This window comes from Desmodus rotundus, chromosome 3, assembly GCF_022682495.2.
Source record: "Desmodus rotundus isolate HL8 chromosome 3, HLdesRot8A.1, whole genome shotgun sequence".
In the NCBI taxonomy this organism is placed as follows: domain Eukaryota; kingdom Metazoa; phylum Chordata; class Mammalia; order Chiroptera; family Phyllostomidae; genus Desmodus; species Desmodus rotundus.
Window position 1 is genome coordinate 67,786,821 of NC_071389.1, and position 18,652 is coordinate 67,805,472.

Genomic DNA, 18,652 nt, shown 5'->3' on the forward strand with positions numbered 1-18,652 from the left:
CGGGACCCCCGGCTCTTTACACTAGCGTTCTAGGATTGTCCCCGAATGGGCTGTGCACCTGCCTCTGCGGGAAAGGGCAGTAGAGGCCTTGGGATCCTAGAGCTGGGGTCGCCAGAGTGGGCCAGTGACCAGGGCAGCGTCGGCAGGTTGTGTGCTCCTGCCCTTGAACCTAGCTAGCACAGGTCCTCCTTCCATTCGTACAGCTGCTTTGGTGCCCCGGTTCCCCGACGTATGGAAGAACGTCCTTCCCTCTTACCCGGGAGTGAATATTTGGGGGAGGGAGAGAGTCCCCTTAAAAGTAACCACATCTCAGATTTTTAGGAGTGCTTAACTTTGCAACTATGTTTCAAGAGAAAATTAACCCAGAAAGAGGAACATGTTCACCAGCAACACTTCGAGAATCATTAATTTACAAAAACAAATTGGATTCCCATTCCATTTCACTTGATTTGCACACAGGTTTGGAATATGTGGGAAAGAAGAAAAGGTGGTATAGTTTGGACAGAAATAATGGCTTGTAACCTAGTGTATTTGGGTAAAACTTGACCTACTGTTTTTTGGTTTTGTTTTTAATTTTAGGTACTAAACAGACAAGTACCTTGAAACAAGAAGATGCTTCTAAAAGGTATGAGAACTATTTGGACAGCTGCATTCACTTGGCTGTTTGTCCCCTATTAATTGAACCATATTTAAAAACAATGTGGGTGCTACCTTAAAACTATTATCAGAAGGGGAAGATGTGGGAAGCACTATAAGTTCTCACATACACTGTTACATGCCCCTACCCCATGCTCTAAGAAAACCAGAATCAGACCCTTTTAGATTGCTGACGAAGGTATGAGTATATGTAGAAACGTGTCTACGGGAATAAACATTCCTGAAATAACCACATATCCCTTTTCCACCTTTTTGGACACTTTCTTTCTTTCTTTCTTTCTTTCTTTTTTTTTGCTTTATATGCCAGAGACTACAAGAAACCTTTTCTGTTCTTTGTTTATATTATGTCTATATTTTCAGAAGAAAGTTGTCTTGTACTGCCTCTTGGCTTTTTCTAAAAGGGCAAGATGTATCGCCTGTCACAAAGGGTTTCTAGAATAGGGGTAGTCCATGAGTATGAGTAAAATAATATGTGTCTATGATATTTTATGAAGTATTGACTTTAGCCTTAAATTAGTCATTTTTTCAAAAATTATTTACTTAGTGTAAGATATGCCAGACCTGTTAGGCCCTGAGGATATAATTTTGAATAGAAATAGACACAATTCCTATCTAGTGGAACAGAAATACCAATTATATTATCACAAATAAATTCATAATTGCAAATTGTGTTAAGTGTTATAAATGAGGAGGAACTTATAACAGTCTAATTTAGCTGGAGGTTGGCAGGAAGGGTGGCAGGTTTTCAGGGAGGGGCTTCTCAGAAAGTAATTAAGCTGAGACCTAAAGGCTAAAGTAGGCATTAACCAGACAGAGTAGTGAGGAGAGAGAGAACTCCAGCCAGAGATGGCAGTATGTGCGACAAGGTTCGGTCATTTAAGAAAAGGAGAGATGCCCAAGGTGGTGTGCAGCATTCTGAGCAAGGGAAGAAGGTGCACAGGGCAAGGTTAGAAAGGCAGGATTCCATTTATACAGTACCTGGCTGTGGTGAGAAATGTGGATTTTCTACATGTGAATGGAAAAACTTTAATAAAGTAATAGAATTTAAGTTTTAAAAGTTTTAAGATGTTAAGGGTGGTGGTCACCTGGGATGGAGAAATTGGATGGATTTGAGAGCTGCTTTGGAGAATACAGGTATATCTAAGAGATATCACAGGTTCTGTTTCTGACAACCACAGTAAAGCGAGCTGTAATCGTTTTACTGATGGAGGGTCTTGACTTCAGTTTGTAAAAAACACGCAATATCTGTCAATGCAATAACGTGAAGTGCATTAAAACAAGGAATGCCTGTATTTCCCTGTGGAGCAGCATGATTATAGTGACTTCTCTTTAAGTAATAGTGCGACTCTCTTCAACACTGATCTGACCACAAACCTAAGGAGATTATATTTTATTTTGAGCACTACAATTTGCGGAATGTAGATAAGCTGAAATGTATTTGAGCAGATCATACAAGATGATGAAGTAATTAAAAATCCATGTGGGTAACCAAATAGTTGTTGAGGGGAGTGATCCTTTATAAATTTATTCCAACTGCAAAATACTTCTACAGTCAATCCAGGTGAATACTTTTAAGCCAGAAATTAAAGAACTCTGCAAAAGTATAAAAAACTCCACTCTTAATACTAAATTTTTTATTTAAAAATGTTAACATGTAATGGGTATATTATTAATAAATGAGTGCTTTAAAACTTTCTAACTTTTAATCTTAATGCAGTAAATATTGGCAGATGTAATTTACATAAACAAAAGCTCTAATTTTAAGAGTGTAAAGGAATGCTGAGACCCAAAAGTTTGAGAACCACTGCTGTATACCACACCACCTGTCATTATTTCTGACAGGGCAACTGTGAGACCTGGCTATCCATGGGTAGCAGCTGCACGTATCATTAGCTAAGAGGAGTGTGGCTGTTAATGCAGGTTGAGATAGTTAACGATTAAATCAGCAATTCGTAATGCAGGTTGTGTACTGATCTTAGCACATGGCATAGATCTTACTGGCAGCAAAAAAAGAAAAATAAAATCATGTTTTTCATAAAGCTAAATATAGTCAGTATAAAGAACTGCCTTTTAATCTGTGTTCATGTCTTTTATACTTCGTTGATCTAAGTATGGCCTTTATGAAATGATGGGAAAACAGGTGTTAGCTGTAAATTTATTCTTGTTTTAATGTCCTTATTTGTTACTGGTTGGCAATCCTGTGTCAGTGCTACAGATTGTTTTGTAAAACTCTTGCTCCAGGGAAGGAATTGGAGTCTAAAGTTTTGAAGGTAGGGAGAAAAGTGGAGTGCATTCTAGGTTCAGATTTGAGAGCCGTGTCAAGGTCCTGGAGGCCAGCGAGGGTGGTTCTAGTAGGCAAGTGCAGGAAGGGAGCAAATACATCACCAGGATAGTTGGTATCTTTGATCATACGGCAGTGATTCTCAACTCTGTTGCACACTAGTATTTAGAGCACTTTTAAGAAAACACCAACAACCAGGCCCCATCCTCAGAGATTCTGATTTAACGAGTTTGTAGTGGGACCTGGGCATAGTATCTTTTTGAAAAAAAAATCTCATCAAATGATTCTAACGTGCAGCTAGGATTGAGAACCACTGCCCTAGGGCAATTGTTGGGTCCAACAGCCTGTGCTTTTCTGTTCCATGATGTGTGGGGCAAGCAAAGGCTGCCAGAGTCCCATTGGTGCCAGGACAAGGGCCAGCCTTCCTAGGAAGATTTCTAATCCATATGTTTTCCTAAACCATAGTCATGGCAATATAGTTATTTAATAAGACTTTACAACAAAAAGAAAGTAAACCCTTCTTTGCAATTATGATTCTATCCTGTTGGTCTGGGCCATTTGTTAACTTTTGAGATGATACAAATAAATTTTTGCTTGTAAGAAACAGCCAAAATTACATTTTTCCTCTCTGATCTCTTCCCATTTATAGGGATTTTGGAGGAAAACCTCCCTTCTTAGGTACACACAAAAATAATAAACTCTAACTGAAAAAAGATTTCACCTTGTTTTTGTTTTTTTTCTGTGGGAATCTCAAGTTATTTATTTTTTTGTGTTCTGGGTTCTGGAAATCAAATAATCTATTTACTGTGGCTGACTTCCTGTGTGCACAGTACAAGAAGTAGCTTGTTTCCTTTTTGAAAAATGGTGGATCTAAAGTAGCATCATGAAAATATAAATTTAAGTAGCAAAAGAGTAAGTTGTTAATGTTATATCTAAAAACAGAAAATTGGCTATGATAAAACTTATAAGTATAATACCATGCATATTTTAAATAATTCTTTTTTTAATTTTAGGAAAGCAGAACTAGAAGAGATTGTGAGAAGGAAGATTAAGTTTGAGAGAAAAGCTCTACATATTGTTGAACAGCTTTTAGAAGAGAATATTACAGAAGAATTCTTAAAGGAGTGTGTATGTATTGACAAATTATTACTTTTGTAGTAGAAAATCTTTAAATCTGTGTAATATGAAACTTACTTGCATTATTGAAATCTTTGAATCTGTTCTCAGTCACCACATACAGGTAACGTGGTATAATTCATGCACTTTAAAATGATCACTTATGCATTTCTTGTACAATGACTTAAAATGCACTAATGAAAAATTACACACCTTAGTAGTTGTTTTAACCAGTCTGCTAATCTCACTTGATTTTCATCATTTGCACTAATGATCCCATTGTTATTTTCTGTATTCTGTATGTTGTCCTATTTTAGTAACAGAAGATTATTTTTGTTTAATTCCATTAATTTGGGTATATTTTTAAAGATTTTATTTATTTTTAGACAGAGGGGAAAGGAGAAAGAGATGGAGGGAAACATCAATGTGTGGTTGTCTCTTGTGCTCCCCCTACAGGGGATCTGGCCTGCAACCCAGGCATGTGCCCTGACTGGGAATTGATCCAGCAACCCTTTGGTTCGCAGGCTGGTGCTCAATCTACTAAGTCACACCAGCCAAGGCAAAAAACAATTTTTTAATTTATTGATTTTAGAGAGAGAGGGAAGGGAGGGGGGACAGAGAGAGAAACATTAATATGTTGTTCAACTTACTTATGTATTCATTACCTGATTCTCATGTGTACCCTGACCAGATATCAAATCTACAACCTTGGCATATCAGGACGATGTTCTAAGCAACTGAGCTACCTGACCATGGCTGCATATTTTAAAAACCTCAAATATAAATCCTTTATGACTTAACAAATATAACAAGAAAATTATAATCTGCATTTTTTTTCTTAATGGCTCTATTGCAGTGAATTTTTAAATGGAAATTTCTATTATATATTCATAATTGTTTAGAGAAAAAAATTAAAACTCAGGGCTTCTATTGCAAAAGTAATTCTTAGTGTGGCTCAGAGATTTTTCTAAACAAGAGGAATATAAATTTAGTATTTAAATTGATGTAGTTAACTGCATCAGAATCTGCATAATGACTCTAAAGACAAACACAAACCAGAAACGCTTCATTGGAAAAAAAATACCTTGTAGCACTCTGAATAAAAAGTTTTCAGTCCCTTCAAAAACAGAAGAACTTGAAAAATAATATCAGGAAGTGGGATTATTTGAACAGGAATATGTTGATAGAAAAAATTTGGTGTTAGTTTATAACTATCACTTCACCTTTCTCCTGTATAGGTTTTTCAGAAGCTGGAAGATTTTGCACAAAAATTTGTATAGGAGTTAAAGTGACCTTTGTTACACTTTGTTTTTTAAGATTGTGCTTTAAAAAGAGGTGAAATTATATCTTATTATTTTATGTGGTTTATTTTTTGAATAATACTTTTTAAAAATAAAATAATACCATCAGTATTGCACCATAGCTCCCTTCTGCCTCAGAATTATGAACTGTATAATCTACAAAGGTGCATAGTCTACTGTGGCAGAAGTCTTTTGTTTTTGTCCTCTTTAAATAATTGCTAACATTTTTGAGTACTTACTGTGTATCAAGAGCACTTTCCTAAGTTCTTTTTCTATATTTTTCTCCTCTGATTCTAACAGCAAAACTATGAGATAGGTACTATTATTGCTGTGTTTTCAGATGAGAGCTAAATGAACTCTTTCCAATAATCTGGGCGGGGTGTCCCTTTTATTCCATTACAGGGGAAGTTCATCACACCTGCTCACTACAGCGATGTTGTGGATGAACGTTCCATTATCAAGCTCTGTGGTTATCCCTTATGTCACAACAAGCTAGGAATTGTAAGTGATTTTTTTATATAGAGATTTTTAATTTTTATATATAACAAAATACTTTGTAGAAAGAACAAGAAGTAAAAGGTCATGAACTAATGATATGATATGTAGATAACTTGTAACATAAATTCAAATTTATTACTTGAATTGTTTTGTAAGCTGTACTTTCTTTTCTTTAGGTACCAAAACAGAAATATAAAATTTCTACCAAAACCAACAAAGTCTATGATATTACCGAAAGAAAGGTAAGTTTAAAGTTTATTTTCAATTTGGCAGTTAATTTTTAATATAATAAATGAAATTCTAAAAATAACTTTAAAATCTTGCCTTTTAGAAAATAGTCACATTAAAAACTTCTTTATTTGTAGATATTTTATTCAAGGTGTTTTACAACATTCTTTGTTTATGCTTTAATTAATTCTTGAACTTTTAAAAATTAAGTGTTTATGGGCACAAATTCAGGTAAGTAAATCATGGAACAAAATAGAGAAGAAGAAACAGAAGAAATAGAGAAGAAGAAACACTACATACGTGGACACTTGATATATGACAACAGGGCTATTATAAATCAATGAAGAAAGGATGTATTACTCCACAAATAGTACTGACACAATTAGTTATCCATATGTAAAAAAATGAAAATTTGTATGTACATTTCAATGTACATGCAAAGATCAATTTTAGATTAAGGAAGGACCTAAGTATAAAAGACAAACCGTTTCAAAGACGATATGGGAGAATATTTTTATAAACTTGGGCTAGAGAGGATTTCTTAAATAAGAAATTACAGACTGTAGAGGAAAAGCTGATAAATTTTTCTACATTAAAATTAATGTTTGCTGCTTACAGGTTTCCAAAAAAGAGTGAAAAGATAAGTTCCAAATCAGAAGGAGTTATATTACTACCATATCTGACCACAGATTCATAACCAAAAAATATAGTCTATAAGAAAAAGATAAATAACCTAACAAATATTTTATAGAAGAAACTTGAATGACTAATGAATGTATGAAAAGGGACTCAATCTTAATCAGGAAAATAGCAAATAACATATTTGAGTCGTTTTCACAGTCCCAAAATTAACCAAATTATAAAAATCTGACAGTATTAGTAACTGCATATACTGTTGGTCAAATAAAAATTGGTACAACTTCTTTGAGAAACTGTTTGGCATTATCTAGTAAAGCCAGATTTTCTTATTCTTTATGACCAAGCCTTTCTTTTCTTTGGTATGTATCTGAAGGAAATTCTTGGCTTGTGTGCACAAGTGCATATGTACATAAATGTTCTTAGATAAACAAAATATTGTATATACATAAAATGGGATGTTCTTTACCCCTAAAAACTTAAAAAGGAAGGAAATTCTGATGCTTGCAACAACATGGATGAAATTTAAAGACATTCTAAGTGAAACAAGCCAGCACAAAAGGACAAATACATGATTCCACTTCTCTGAGGTAACTAGAGTAGTCAAATTCATAGAGAAAGAAAGTAGAATAACAGTTATCAGAGGAGGCAGAAATGGAGAGTTATCGTTTAATGGATGTAGAGTTTCAGTTTTGCGAGATGAATAGAGTTCTGGTGATTGGTGGCAACGGTTGCACAATAGTGAGAAGACACCTAATGCCATTGAACCATACACTTAGAAATGATTAAGATGGTAAATTTTGCATATTTTACCACATTTAAAAAATTTTTTAATAATTGTAAAAAAAAGAGTTCATAGTAACACTGTAGTGATAGCAAAAAAATTAGAAACAACTCAATTGTCCATAAACATTAAATAAAGGGTAGAGTACTTACACAGTGGAATATAATGCACAGTGTAAATGAATAAGCTATAGCTTTGTGAATTAATCTCAAAAAATGTAACGTGGAACAAGAAACAACAAGAATATATAACAATATGATTCCATTCAGGCAAAGTTTAAAAGACAAAAATGATAGATTTTATAAGACTATGTGAGGCCTGTCCGGAAAAAGTCCAGCCATTATTAATAACGAGAATGGTCTGCATGACATCAATGTAATCTGCCAGCCAAGGAGAGTAGACTGGAATGTGCATGAGTGAACAATGACGACTTCACTGTACTAGTCAGTGAGGGCACTAGGTGCAGTTGAGTGAGCATGTGTACTGTGTGGCTGTCACATTCAAAATGACTGAGCGAGGAGAGCAATGAATCTGCATGAGATTTTGAGTTAAGCTTGGACATTCCTCTGTGGAAACTATTTGGATGATTCAGAAGACCACAGCTATGGGGAACTGGTGGTTGGCAGCTTCATCACAACGTGCCTGCTCATGCATCATGTCTCATGTAGAGTTTTTTGGTGAAACATCAGATCACCCAGGTCACTCAATCCCACTCCAGCCCAGATTTGGTACCCTGCGACTTCTGGCTTTTCCCAAAACTAAGATCACCTTTGAAAGGGAAGAGATTTCAAACTATCAGTGAGATTCAGGAAAATATGACAGGGCAGCTGATGGTGATTAGGAGAACTATGTGAGGTCCCAAACTGCCTACTTTGAGGCATCATTGTGTTACGGTAGAATGTTTCCTGTATCTTGTATCTCCTTCAGTAAATGTCTCTTTTTTATATTACATGGCTGCATACCTTCTGGACAGACCTCATATATGTAGGTAGCAAATCTAAAATAAAGCAAGGGAATGAGTGACAAAATGTATGATAGTGGTTACCTCTTGGGAATGTGGAGCATGATGCCATCCGGGAGGGTCACGTAGTAGCCTTCAACAGTGCCTACACCTTATTCCTTACATTGGGTGGTAGATTCATGGGTTTCATTGTTTTCTTTGAACTACATATTTATGTTGTATACTCTCTTCTGTATATATGTTGTGTTTTACAATTTTAAAAAAAACTTAACTAGTTTTAAATTTTGTTTTTTTCAGTGTTTCTGCAGCAATTTTTGTTACAAAGCATCTAAGTTCTTTGAAGCACAAATTCCTAAATCTCCAGTGTGGGTTCGAGAAGAAGAAAGGTAATTTAAATCATTATGTATACATTTGTTCACATATTCTAAAAATTTCTTTCTGCTTTTTGAGGTATGCAGAGAATAGGTCTAGCCGCCTTTGGAATGTTACCACTAGTATACATTTTAATTGTGTGGAAATGGTTATATTTTAAGCATAGCAATTAAGGATTTTATATTTAAAGTCAGGAAATTCATACAGATGTTAGTTGTTTGTTGTTCTAGTTTAATCACAAAACCTGAACTTTGCTTCCTATTAGAGCAGTTCTTTCTTTTTTTTTTTTTTAAGATTTAATTGATTTTATTCAGTGATTCATGAATCAGGTATCATCATATTTAGTGAACAGAAAAGTGCTCTCAGCCAGTTATTTCTTTTAATATTTCTATTATTATAGTAGTTCTGGAGTAAGAATGTTAAATTTTTTCAGAAAATACTGGATCTTGGGATCCAACTTAACTCACTTTTTTGTTAGGAAACTATGTACTAAGATTAAAAAATTTAGATTACTGATTTGTTCAATCCTTATTAAAAATCAGTGCAATGTTATATAATGTAAAGAATCCCAATTGAGAGTCACTTTTAGCAAAAAAGAAAAAGTTTATGGACATTCCTGGGAATTTGCCTTGGCAAAATAATTTGAACATTTACAACATTTTAGTAGTTGTCAAATTTGAGAGAAAATTTATTATTGCAGGGCAAATAAATGACATAATCTTGTAAAAATAGTAACAAAAACTATTGTTACATAATTAAACTATATTGTCTAGAAATTCCAAACGAAGGCTTAAATTAATGAGGTAATATACCAAATAATTCATGTTTGGTAGAGAATATAACAGCACAAGGCAATATAATTTGTAGTAAAATAGGATCTGTACTAAATGAAGTCAATGACATAAATGTACTGAGATGCAAGTTCATGCAAGATCTTTGTCTATAAAAACAAAACAACTGTTAGTCTCAGGCACAGTGTAATATGACACTACTGTATATTCACCTAACATCAGTTGTACTGATGGCAGTATCTTTGTTGGCAGACACCTTTGCCTGATGATTTATTCCTGTGTGGTTTAGAATATGTAAAACCTATATGGCCTTTGTTATTTGAATTAAATGTAAGAAAGACTAAATTGTTCATTTCTTCTATTTAACTTTCTTGTTTAGAGGATAAAAGACTATAGCATTGTCCAAGTTGACAATGAAGCTGGGAGCACCTTTTAAACTATTACTCTATTTCTCCTTTCTTAATATTTCTTTCACTAGAGCTGCCCATTGCCTCCTTAGCCCTACATCAGCAACATATTCCATTTCGCACTGTTAATGCCAGTGTCTCCTGACGTTATCCTTAACTTTGCTTCCAAACATCTTCTCTACTTCTTAAACTTAGCCCTTTCATTTAGCCAGTCATCATACCTGCTTCAACTGCTGCAAAACCATTTACCAAACCACCTTTCTCGTCATCTCCGTGTTCTTCAAATAGTTATTGTTACTTCCTTTAGCTAATTTAAAATAGATCTTCTCTCCAACCTTTTTCTAAATCTTACCATCTTATGTTCAGAATGACTACTTTTTCATAAAATATGAAGCCCTGCCACTTTACATTTGTGGTTCTTAAAATTCTGCCTTACTTATGTATGCCATTCCCTACCTCACTAAAAAAGAAAGATAAAAATGGCCTTGGTTTCCCTAACGTAAGCTAATCAATTGAGTTTACATTCTAAATGTGTAGTATGTGCTTAGTTCCTGCAAGGTTACACACACGAATGAAGCCCAGTCTGAGCTTAAATTTGAATCTCATTGGGATGGCAAAACAAATACACATAAGTGAAACAAATTTGTACCTATTTTAATGGGGACCTGTTATGTAAGTAGTAGAATAAAACATTGCACAATGAGAAACTGTAAGCGTTTAACTCGGGCCTGTGACTAGTACAGTAGTTCCTCCCTATCTGTAGTTTCAGTTACCATAGTCAACCGTGCTGCAAAAATATTAAATGGAAAACTCCGGAAATAAACAATTTATGTTTTAAATTGAAAAAAAAAGAGAAACTGTAAGCAGATATGAGAAAATAAACTTGTAGGAGTGAGTTGGGGTATTGGAAGTAGGTAGTGAGGACATTAGGTCACTTGAAATAAAAGGTATGTTTGGGGGGGGAAAATAGAAGATAATGATATATAACAAGGGACGAAACTAAGTTTGGTCCACCCTCAAGTACTGGGGAGCCATCAGGTGTTTTTAAACGAATTTAATCTGGCATTGGCATACATGAATTGAAGAAAGGACCATGATTAAAGAGCTGAAAGGGTCCTTGGAAATAATTTAATCCAACTTCTATCAAACAAGCTCAGAAAGAGTAAGAGTGTTTCTTAAGCTATTGATAGATTCTGAACAAGGCTAATATTCTTTCATCATATTCTACTTGATTGAAGTAACCACGAGTAATGTATAATATACAATTGTCACATTGTGCACTAGTATACGAGGAGTGACCCCCAAAAACCTGGAATTTATTTATTAAAAATTGTGTATTTATTCTTACATATTTAAACTTAAGGCACCTTCAAAGTACTCTCCATTTGATACAATACACCTACTGAGATTTTTTCCCACTGCTCAAAACAGTTTTTGAACTCATCGATTTTGATGCCTTTTAGAACCTCTCCAGTTTTTTATTTCACCTCTTCTACATTTGCAAAACATTTTTCTATGAGGACTTTTTTCATCCAGGGAAACAAAAGTCACTTGGGGTGAGATGGGGTGAACAGGGAGGGTGGGTCATGGAGATCATGCCATTTTTTGGTCAAAAACTGTTGAATGCTCAGCACTGGTGTGGGCAGATGCACTTGTAAATCACCCATCATGACATGGCAAACGTGTTGAAAGAGTCTTCAAAAAAATTCATTGAAGCCAAACACAGCGTGTCACCGCAGTGCCACCTGGTCCACTGATACTGATGGGTTCCTAGAACATTCACCTAGTGGGGAAGTGTGTACTACAAGGGGCCCGCCCTCCAGAAGATAATTCCAGGTTTCTTTTGGGTCCCCCCTTGTAACTGTAGCTCTTATTTATGTGTAATACTTGCCAGTATATCACCATACCAGTATCAGTGTTACCTTAATTTCTAAATTCTATGGGCAAGAATTATGTCAGTTTATTTAATGAATCCACTAGATGTCACTGTGTTTTCACAGAGAATGCTGGATAATTTTATGTTTGCTAATGACCAGAGTTCTAGAATTCAGTATTTTAAAAAGTTTGTCTAGTTATTGCACATACAACAAACTCAACAGAAATGTGATATTTTAAAGAAAGTTTGTTCAAATATGATATGGGGTATATAACATCCAGAACCTGTTTTCTTTTAAAGTGGGGGGAAAAAGGTTTCTTTCAAATGGTGGCACTTAGTATTTAATACAGAGATATTTTTATTAAAGTAAGTCATCATAATAAGTAAATCATATCACAATAATTTTAATGTTAGTTATGTTATTACTAATATTATTATTGAGCACTTATTTAATAGTCATAATTTTAAAATAAGAATACATTTTAAAATGTACTTGAAGAATTAATATTTTATTGCAGTGACTTCCAAAATCTTTGACTATAATAAATGCATGTTACATTATTATTCATCACATACATATAACAAAGTTTTTATGAAACAATACTTATCCTCACTATATGAAAAGCCTCTGATATTTTGTACTTTATTGTTGCTTTTTTAAAATGCTGGTAGCAGCCCACGGATTGGTTGTCTTGATCAGATCTGGATTAGGTTTTTTTGTTTTACTATAGAAAAGACTGTAACCAGCACTAAGCCTCAGTTTCCTCATTTGTAAAGTAGAAAGTTGCATTTAAGGTCATAGTTCCCTTTAGTTTTAATGTTTTACAGTTCTTAGTCAATCTGCTGCTATAGTGAAAGTTTACTAGATAAGGAAATGTCTTATTTATAAAAATGATAAAAATTAAAATTATTAGCATAAGACTAGGGAACCTTATCCTACTTTGTGGGGAAGTCTGTCACATTTAAGAATTTAGACTAAAAGTTACTGACTTAAGTAATTTTAACCGTTCAGTCTGTAAAAATGAATGCTGATAAAGGATTGGATCAAAGTTGTTAAATTATGAAGAAAACCCAGGAATGCTTTATACTATATGTCCAGAACAACTTGAAGTTGACTTCTGCAGAAACACATGATCTTACACACCATCTGGAAATAGAATACTGAATTTGACACGATTTGGTCCTTCTTACATTACTATGAAAGCAAATATAAACTTTTTCACCAGATTCTAAAATACTAAAATCTATATTTTCTCTTCCAATGCCTAAGATTGTTTTATACCATAATAAGCTCACTATCTCATTGATAAAAGTGTGTAAATATATTTAAGAAACATTTAGACAGACTTATGAATTCTGGCTCAATATTTCTATTGAGGCTTTGGAGTCGTAAGGGTCTTAGAGGTTTTCTAGGCCCTCGTTTTTATTATTAAGGTATGAAAAAAATATCTGCAATGTACCCTTAATGTCACAGAGAGCAGTAGTGCTTCTCACAAAATGTCTCCTGATGCCCTGTCAGAGGCAAAACATTGACCTAGATGGCCTGGGTCATGATGCAGTATGATGCTTCTCGTGTTGTGAGTTAGAAATTTTTTACCACTTGGTGGCCAGAAACAGACCACATACAGTTTTGTTCCTCTGAGACAGTGTGCTCATTTAGATAGTCTGTAGCTGCATTTATAAATTCTCTTTGGTTGACTGTAGTCTGACAAGTCTTTGAAGGAGGAAAGTTTCTTGAATTGTAACCTAAAATATCAGGAGTTAAAACTAAGAAGGATGAAGGTTGAGAATCAAATTACGATTTAAAATATCATAAATAAGAGTGAATGGTTAATGCTGACAGAGCTAAAAGCGCCATCATGTGGCTCAGAATAGGGGATTTTCACACACACTTCTTGGCAATAAACATAGTGTAATCTCAGAGGTGCGGAAGCCAAAAACCTCTGCAGAACAACTTCTATAACCTCTTCCTGAACAGCCAACTCTGTTGCTTGGTATACAGAATAAAAACTTTTGTCTAAACCAGGTTTCAACATGCCTCAAATTACATTTGAAAAATACCTACTCCAAGGGGCAATTGTAGCCTGCTGCTTCTGTTGGTTTATATATAGTGTACTTGTTCTCCGTGATTGACAGATGTACATACGTATTTCCAAAGGTTTTTTGATATGTTATTTCTAGTTTTAGAATTACTTTGCTAAGGTTACAATTATCTAATTTATACTTTAGTGAAAGTAACATGAAAACTTTTATGAAGAACAAGCCTGAGGGTATTCTTTAACATGATTAATTATTTTGGTTTTTGACTTGAGTGTATCTCAATTAAGTAGAGAATTATTTCAAGGGCAACAAATTTTGAAAAGAATAGATGATACTTAGAATAGAAGTGACACTTTTAATGAACAAATAGCTTTTGAATTTCGTCTAAGAAATGATAGTAAAGAAGAGCAACTTAACTTGGTGCCTCATTTTTAAAATGGCTCATGGCAAAAACAGACAAGTTTTATACTGACCGTTTTATCTAAGACCTAATTAAATTTAAGTTTATTTTAGTGTTAGGTGCCATTTCCATTTTATAGATTGGGAATCAGGGAGTGTATTAAGGTCACTCATAAAATATCTAGAAACAATGTCTAGTGTAGGTTTTTTTGTTTGTTTACCTATAGTTGGAAAAATGAAACAAAGGTGAAGAAAATAGATTGTAAACCGTATCGAGTTCTTTGAGAGGGGTTCAGCAAAGGTGGTATCCTCACAACTTTTTTGGGTATTTTCTGACTTTGATTAGAGGTGGCATGTTGTAGAAAGAGCTTAGACTTTGAAACACCTAAATTCAAATTCTAGATTTACCACTCGTCAGCTGTATTGACCTTAGGAAGTCAGTTAACCTCTGAAAGCTTCAATTTTCTCCCTTATAAAAAGTTATGTAGCTTATGTAAGGATTAAATGAAATGATATGCAAAACCACCCAGCAGGAAATGTAGGAAGACAAAAAAGTTCTGGAGATGGATGGTGGGTATAGTTGCAGAACAATATGAATGTACTTAATGCCACTGAACTGTACACTTAAAATGGGTTAAAATGGTAAATTTTGTTATGTATTTTATCACAGTTAAAAAAAATCCACCTATCATGTAGCGGACACTTAACTAGATTCTAATTTTCTTCTTGCCTCCTTTAGAGATTGAATTTTCTTTTAACTCAGTGTTTTTCTCAAAAAAAACCAAACAAACAAATTTTATAACTGGAGATTTCTCAACCTATCTTAAATTGTATGCATGATTTAGAATAATGTCCACATTTTCATTACCCTTTGATTCAGCCATACTTGAACCTCATTCTTACTTGGAACTATTGGCCTCCAGGATCTCAAAATGAGAGCTCTCCGTCTCTGACCACAACCTCTATCTCATCTACAGATATCACTCTCGAGTGTGCTTTGTGACCTCATTTTGACCTCCTGTCTCTGCTTAGCTCTATTCTTCTAGGTTGGCAGACCCTCATTAAGTTTGTTTCCTTGTGCTCTACTGTCATCAGTTACAGTCTTGTCCTCTAAAATAATCCCAGATTCTTTCTCCCTTAACCTTCTACCATGTCCACCTTCCCACGTCATCCTTTTCTTCTGTGCCTAGATTGCTGAATATTATTGGGTAATAAGACCTTAGCACTTTAGACAAGCCATCTTATTTAATTCAGTCCTTATAACATCCTTGGGGAACTATTCCTGTCCATTTTATTGATGGTGGAACTGAGGCTCAGAAAAATTTAGTGAGTCACCCTGAAAGTTTAGTCACTCACATCTATGTATCACTTACCTCATGAATAACAATTTCAGATTTAAACCTAGATTTGTCTGTCCAAAGCCTGCTCTTTTTGCGTTCCTTTGGCCCTGTTTCCAGTTCATCCTGTCTCCTCTCAACAGTGTGCTCATGTGTTTTTTTCCTTTGTTTTTTTACTGACTCTGATACATTCAGACCTTTTTTCTTCTCCTTAAACTTTGAACCTAACCCCCAACTCATAGTACATAATTTAACCTACCACTGAAACTGAAATGATTTAAAACAGTCTCCTTCAACATTTTTTTTAGATGGTCTCTCATTTCTCTGCCTCCTCATTGCTAATAGAGTATCCTCTGTGTTACTGACTCTGTTCTCTCCCCAAGGTTTGCTTTATGATTTACTCTTATTTTCTTCCTCTTTCATGCTCTTTTTATATTGATTCTTTTTACTCTACTTTAAAAAGGAAAAAAGTCCTGAAAAATAACCATTAATTTAGGAGTCCTATAGTAACTGGTGATGTTATCAAGAGTTATTTCAGTAGAGTAATGCCTACAGATTCAGGAGGCAGAGAGTTGATGGCTGAATAGGAGATAAGGAATTGAAAATGATGAGTGCAGACTTCTTTAAAGAAGGTTTACAATGAAAAGGGGTAGAGCTCTATGATTGAAGGACAGAGTCTAAGAGATAGGATACATTTACTAAAAGGAAAACCTACAAAAGGAAAGAGAAAAAGGGAGAGCTTTGTGGAGTAAAACATCAAAGTGAAACCATACGATTAGCCTCAAATGTCTTTATATAAAGATAGCCAACCTATATCTATCTTTATAGACCCAGCTGAATCTGAGCTTTTCTGAATTCATTGGCTCAGCAAGAAGTGTTTCAGAATTCTCTAATTTCCTGTGGCAGCTCATACATCTCTGCTGGTACTTACCAAATACTCTCTTAAGTTATATGATGCAACAATTTAGTTCTATGAGCCATGCTGTCAGGATTTGATTGTTGGCTCTACCACTTGTAAGCTGTGTGACTTTCAGCAAATACTTATCCTTTCAGTACTCAGTCATTTTATCTGTGTCATGGGGATGATAGTAGGAGGTACGTGATTCTTACAAGCATTAATATTTGTAAAGCTCTTAGAGCATGCATATTCCTTCTACAGAATTGTAAGGTCCTTAGGAATAGGAACCTATTCTTTGTATTACTTACCACACCTAGCATAGTCCTTACATATAGTAGTTCATAATTTTATTAGTGAAGGAATTTGCTGAATGATAGAATATACAATATTTGCAGGTTAGCCGTTTAGTGTCAGAATCCAGTTGAGAATCTCTATGTCTACACATACTTTCTTCCCTACAGTGATACTCAAACCCTAGTACAGGACCAAATGCCAGACAGCTGCATGGTACTGAAGCTTCATAATTTTAGGCAGGAAAACTTGGGCTAGGAAATGGGATAGGAAAAGTGAGAGAACTATAAGTGGGAGCAAGTAGTCAGTAGGTAATAAAACATTCTAGTGTAAACATTAGCATATTTTTTAGGCCAAAAAAACTCTTAATGGTAGTTATAAGTGTCCCTGGAGCATTCAAGGCTAATTACCACCCAAGCAGTGTCATTTGTTTTCTTTGAGCAACAGCAAACCATCGTAGCTTCTGTGACTACAGTTATAGTGAGTGGGAAGAAGTAAACAGAACAATTTGGATGGTTGGGAAATGATACACCTCAATTGGCTGAGGGACTAAGGAAGAAGAAAAAATAGATTAAATTTTTACTCTCAGGCAACTCACTGCCATTGCCTTATTTTGCCTTTCCCTCTAATTTTTTTTATCATCTGTCTTGGGAAATTCCTGAACTGCAAGGGAATCTCTAGAGCAGGGATGGCAAATATTGGTTTCATATAGTAGGCCTCCTGGTATGTGGTACTGAAAAGGAGTGTAGTGGGAAAGAATGCCTTGGTCAGTTAGCAGTGTCTTCAATAACTAAGAGGATCACTGAGAGAACTTGTTCTCTGCAGGGCCTCCTATGCTGGAGACTGAACAAAAGATGAATGGCTTATCTAGGTAATAGTAATATGATTGATGCTGTGATATTTACTTACGTAGAAAAATATTTGTAACTGACATTTTTCACTGGCAGGCTTTAAATGTCATAACTCAAGTGACTTTTGCTTCTATCTATCCATTTAGCTTGACTTTTTTTTTAATTGAAGGTTTTTTGTAATATGGCCTTTGTTGCAGCCCTATTTTGCCCTTTAAATGGGATTTATGCTCAGTGCCTTCTCTTTAATACACACCCACTACCTTATATTTCCTTTTTTTCCTATTAATTGACTTTTTGGAACAATTTTTGATTCACAGCAAAAATGGAGAAGGTACACAGATTTCCTATGTGCCCCCTGCCCCCACATAAATCATAGTCTCCCCTATTAGCAACATCTCTTACAAAGTGGTACATTTATTACATTTGATGAGCCTACATCAGCATGTTATTATCACCCAAAGTCCATGGTTTACATTAGGGTTCACTCTTGGTATTGTACATTCTGTAGGATTGGACAAATGAGTAATGACTTGTATCTACCATTTGGAATATCATGGCCTAAGAATCCTGTGTGCTCAACCTATTCCTCTCTCTCCACCCTGCCCTCCTCCCCCACAACTCCTGATATTTACCTTTTTCAGCATGTTATATAGTTGGAATTATTAACAGTATATAGCCTTTCAGACTAGCGTCTTCTACTTGGTAATACACATTTAAGTTTCCTCTGTGTCTTTTCATAGCTTGATGACTCCTTTCAGTGCTGAATAATATTCCATTGTCTGGATATACCACAGTTTATCCATTCACGTGCTGAAAGGCATCTCAGTTGCTTCCAAGTTTTGGCAGCTATGAATAGAGCTGCTATAAATATCCATGTGTAGGTTTTCGTGTGGACATAGGTTTTCAACTCCTTCGAATAAATACCAAG

At 34.9% G+C, this 18,652-nt stretch overlaps 1 protein-coding gene across 3 annotated transcripts in view; it reads left to right on the forward strand.

The window, feature by feature from the left end:
- The window catches only part of RPAP2 (RNA polymerase II associated protein 2), a 116,751-nt gene that overhangs the window by 301 nt on the left and 97,798 nt on the right, over positions 1 to 18,652 (forward strand). For all 3 annotated transcript variants that reach the window (XM_053920313.1, XM_053920312.2, XM_024565373.3), the window contains exons 2-6: positions 580 to 625; positions 3,952 to 4,066; positions 5,758 to 5,856; positions 6,030 to 6,095; positions 8,760 to 8,848. In XM_053920313.1, the coding sequence (XP_053776288.1) occupies positions 580 to 625; positions 3,952 to 4,066; positions 5,758 to 5,856; positions 6,030 to 6,095; positions 8,760 to 8,848 (415 nt within the window). The remainder of the gene's footprint in view (positions 1 to 579; positions 626 to 3,951; positions 4,067 to 5,757; positions 5,857 to 6,029; positions 6,096 to 8,759; positions 8,849 to 18,652) is intronic.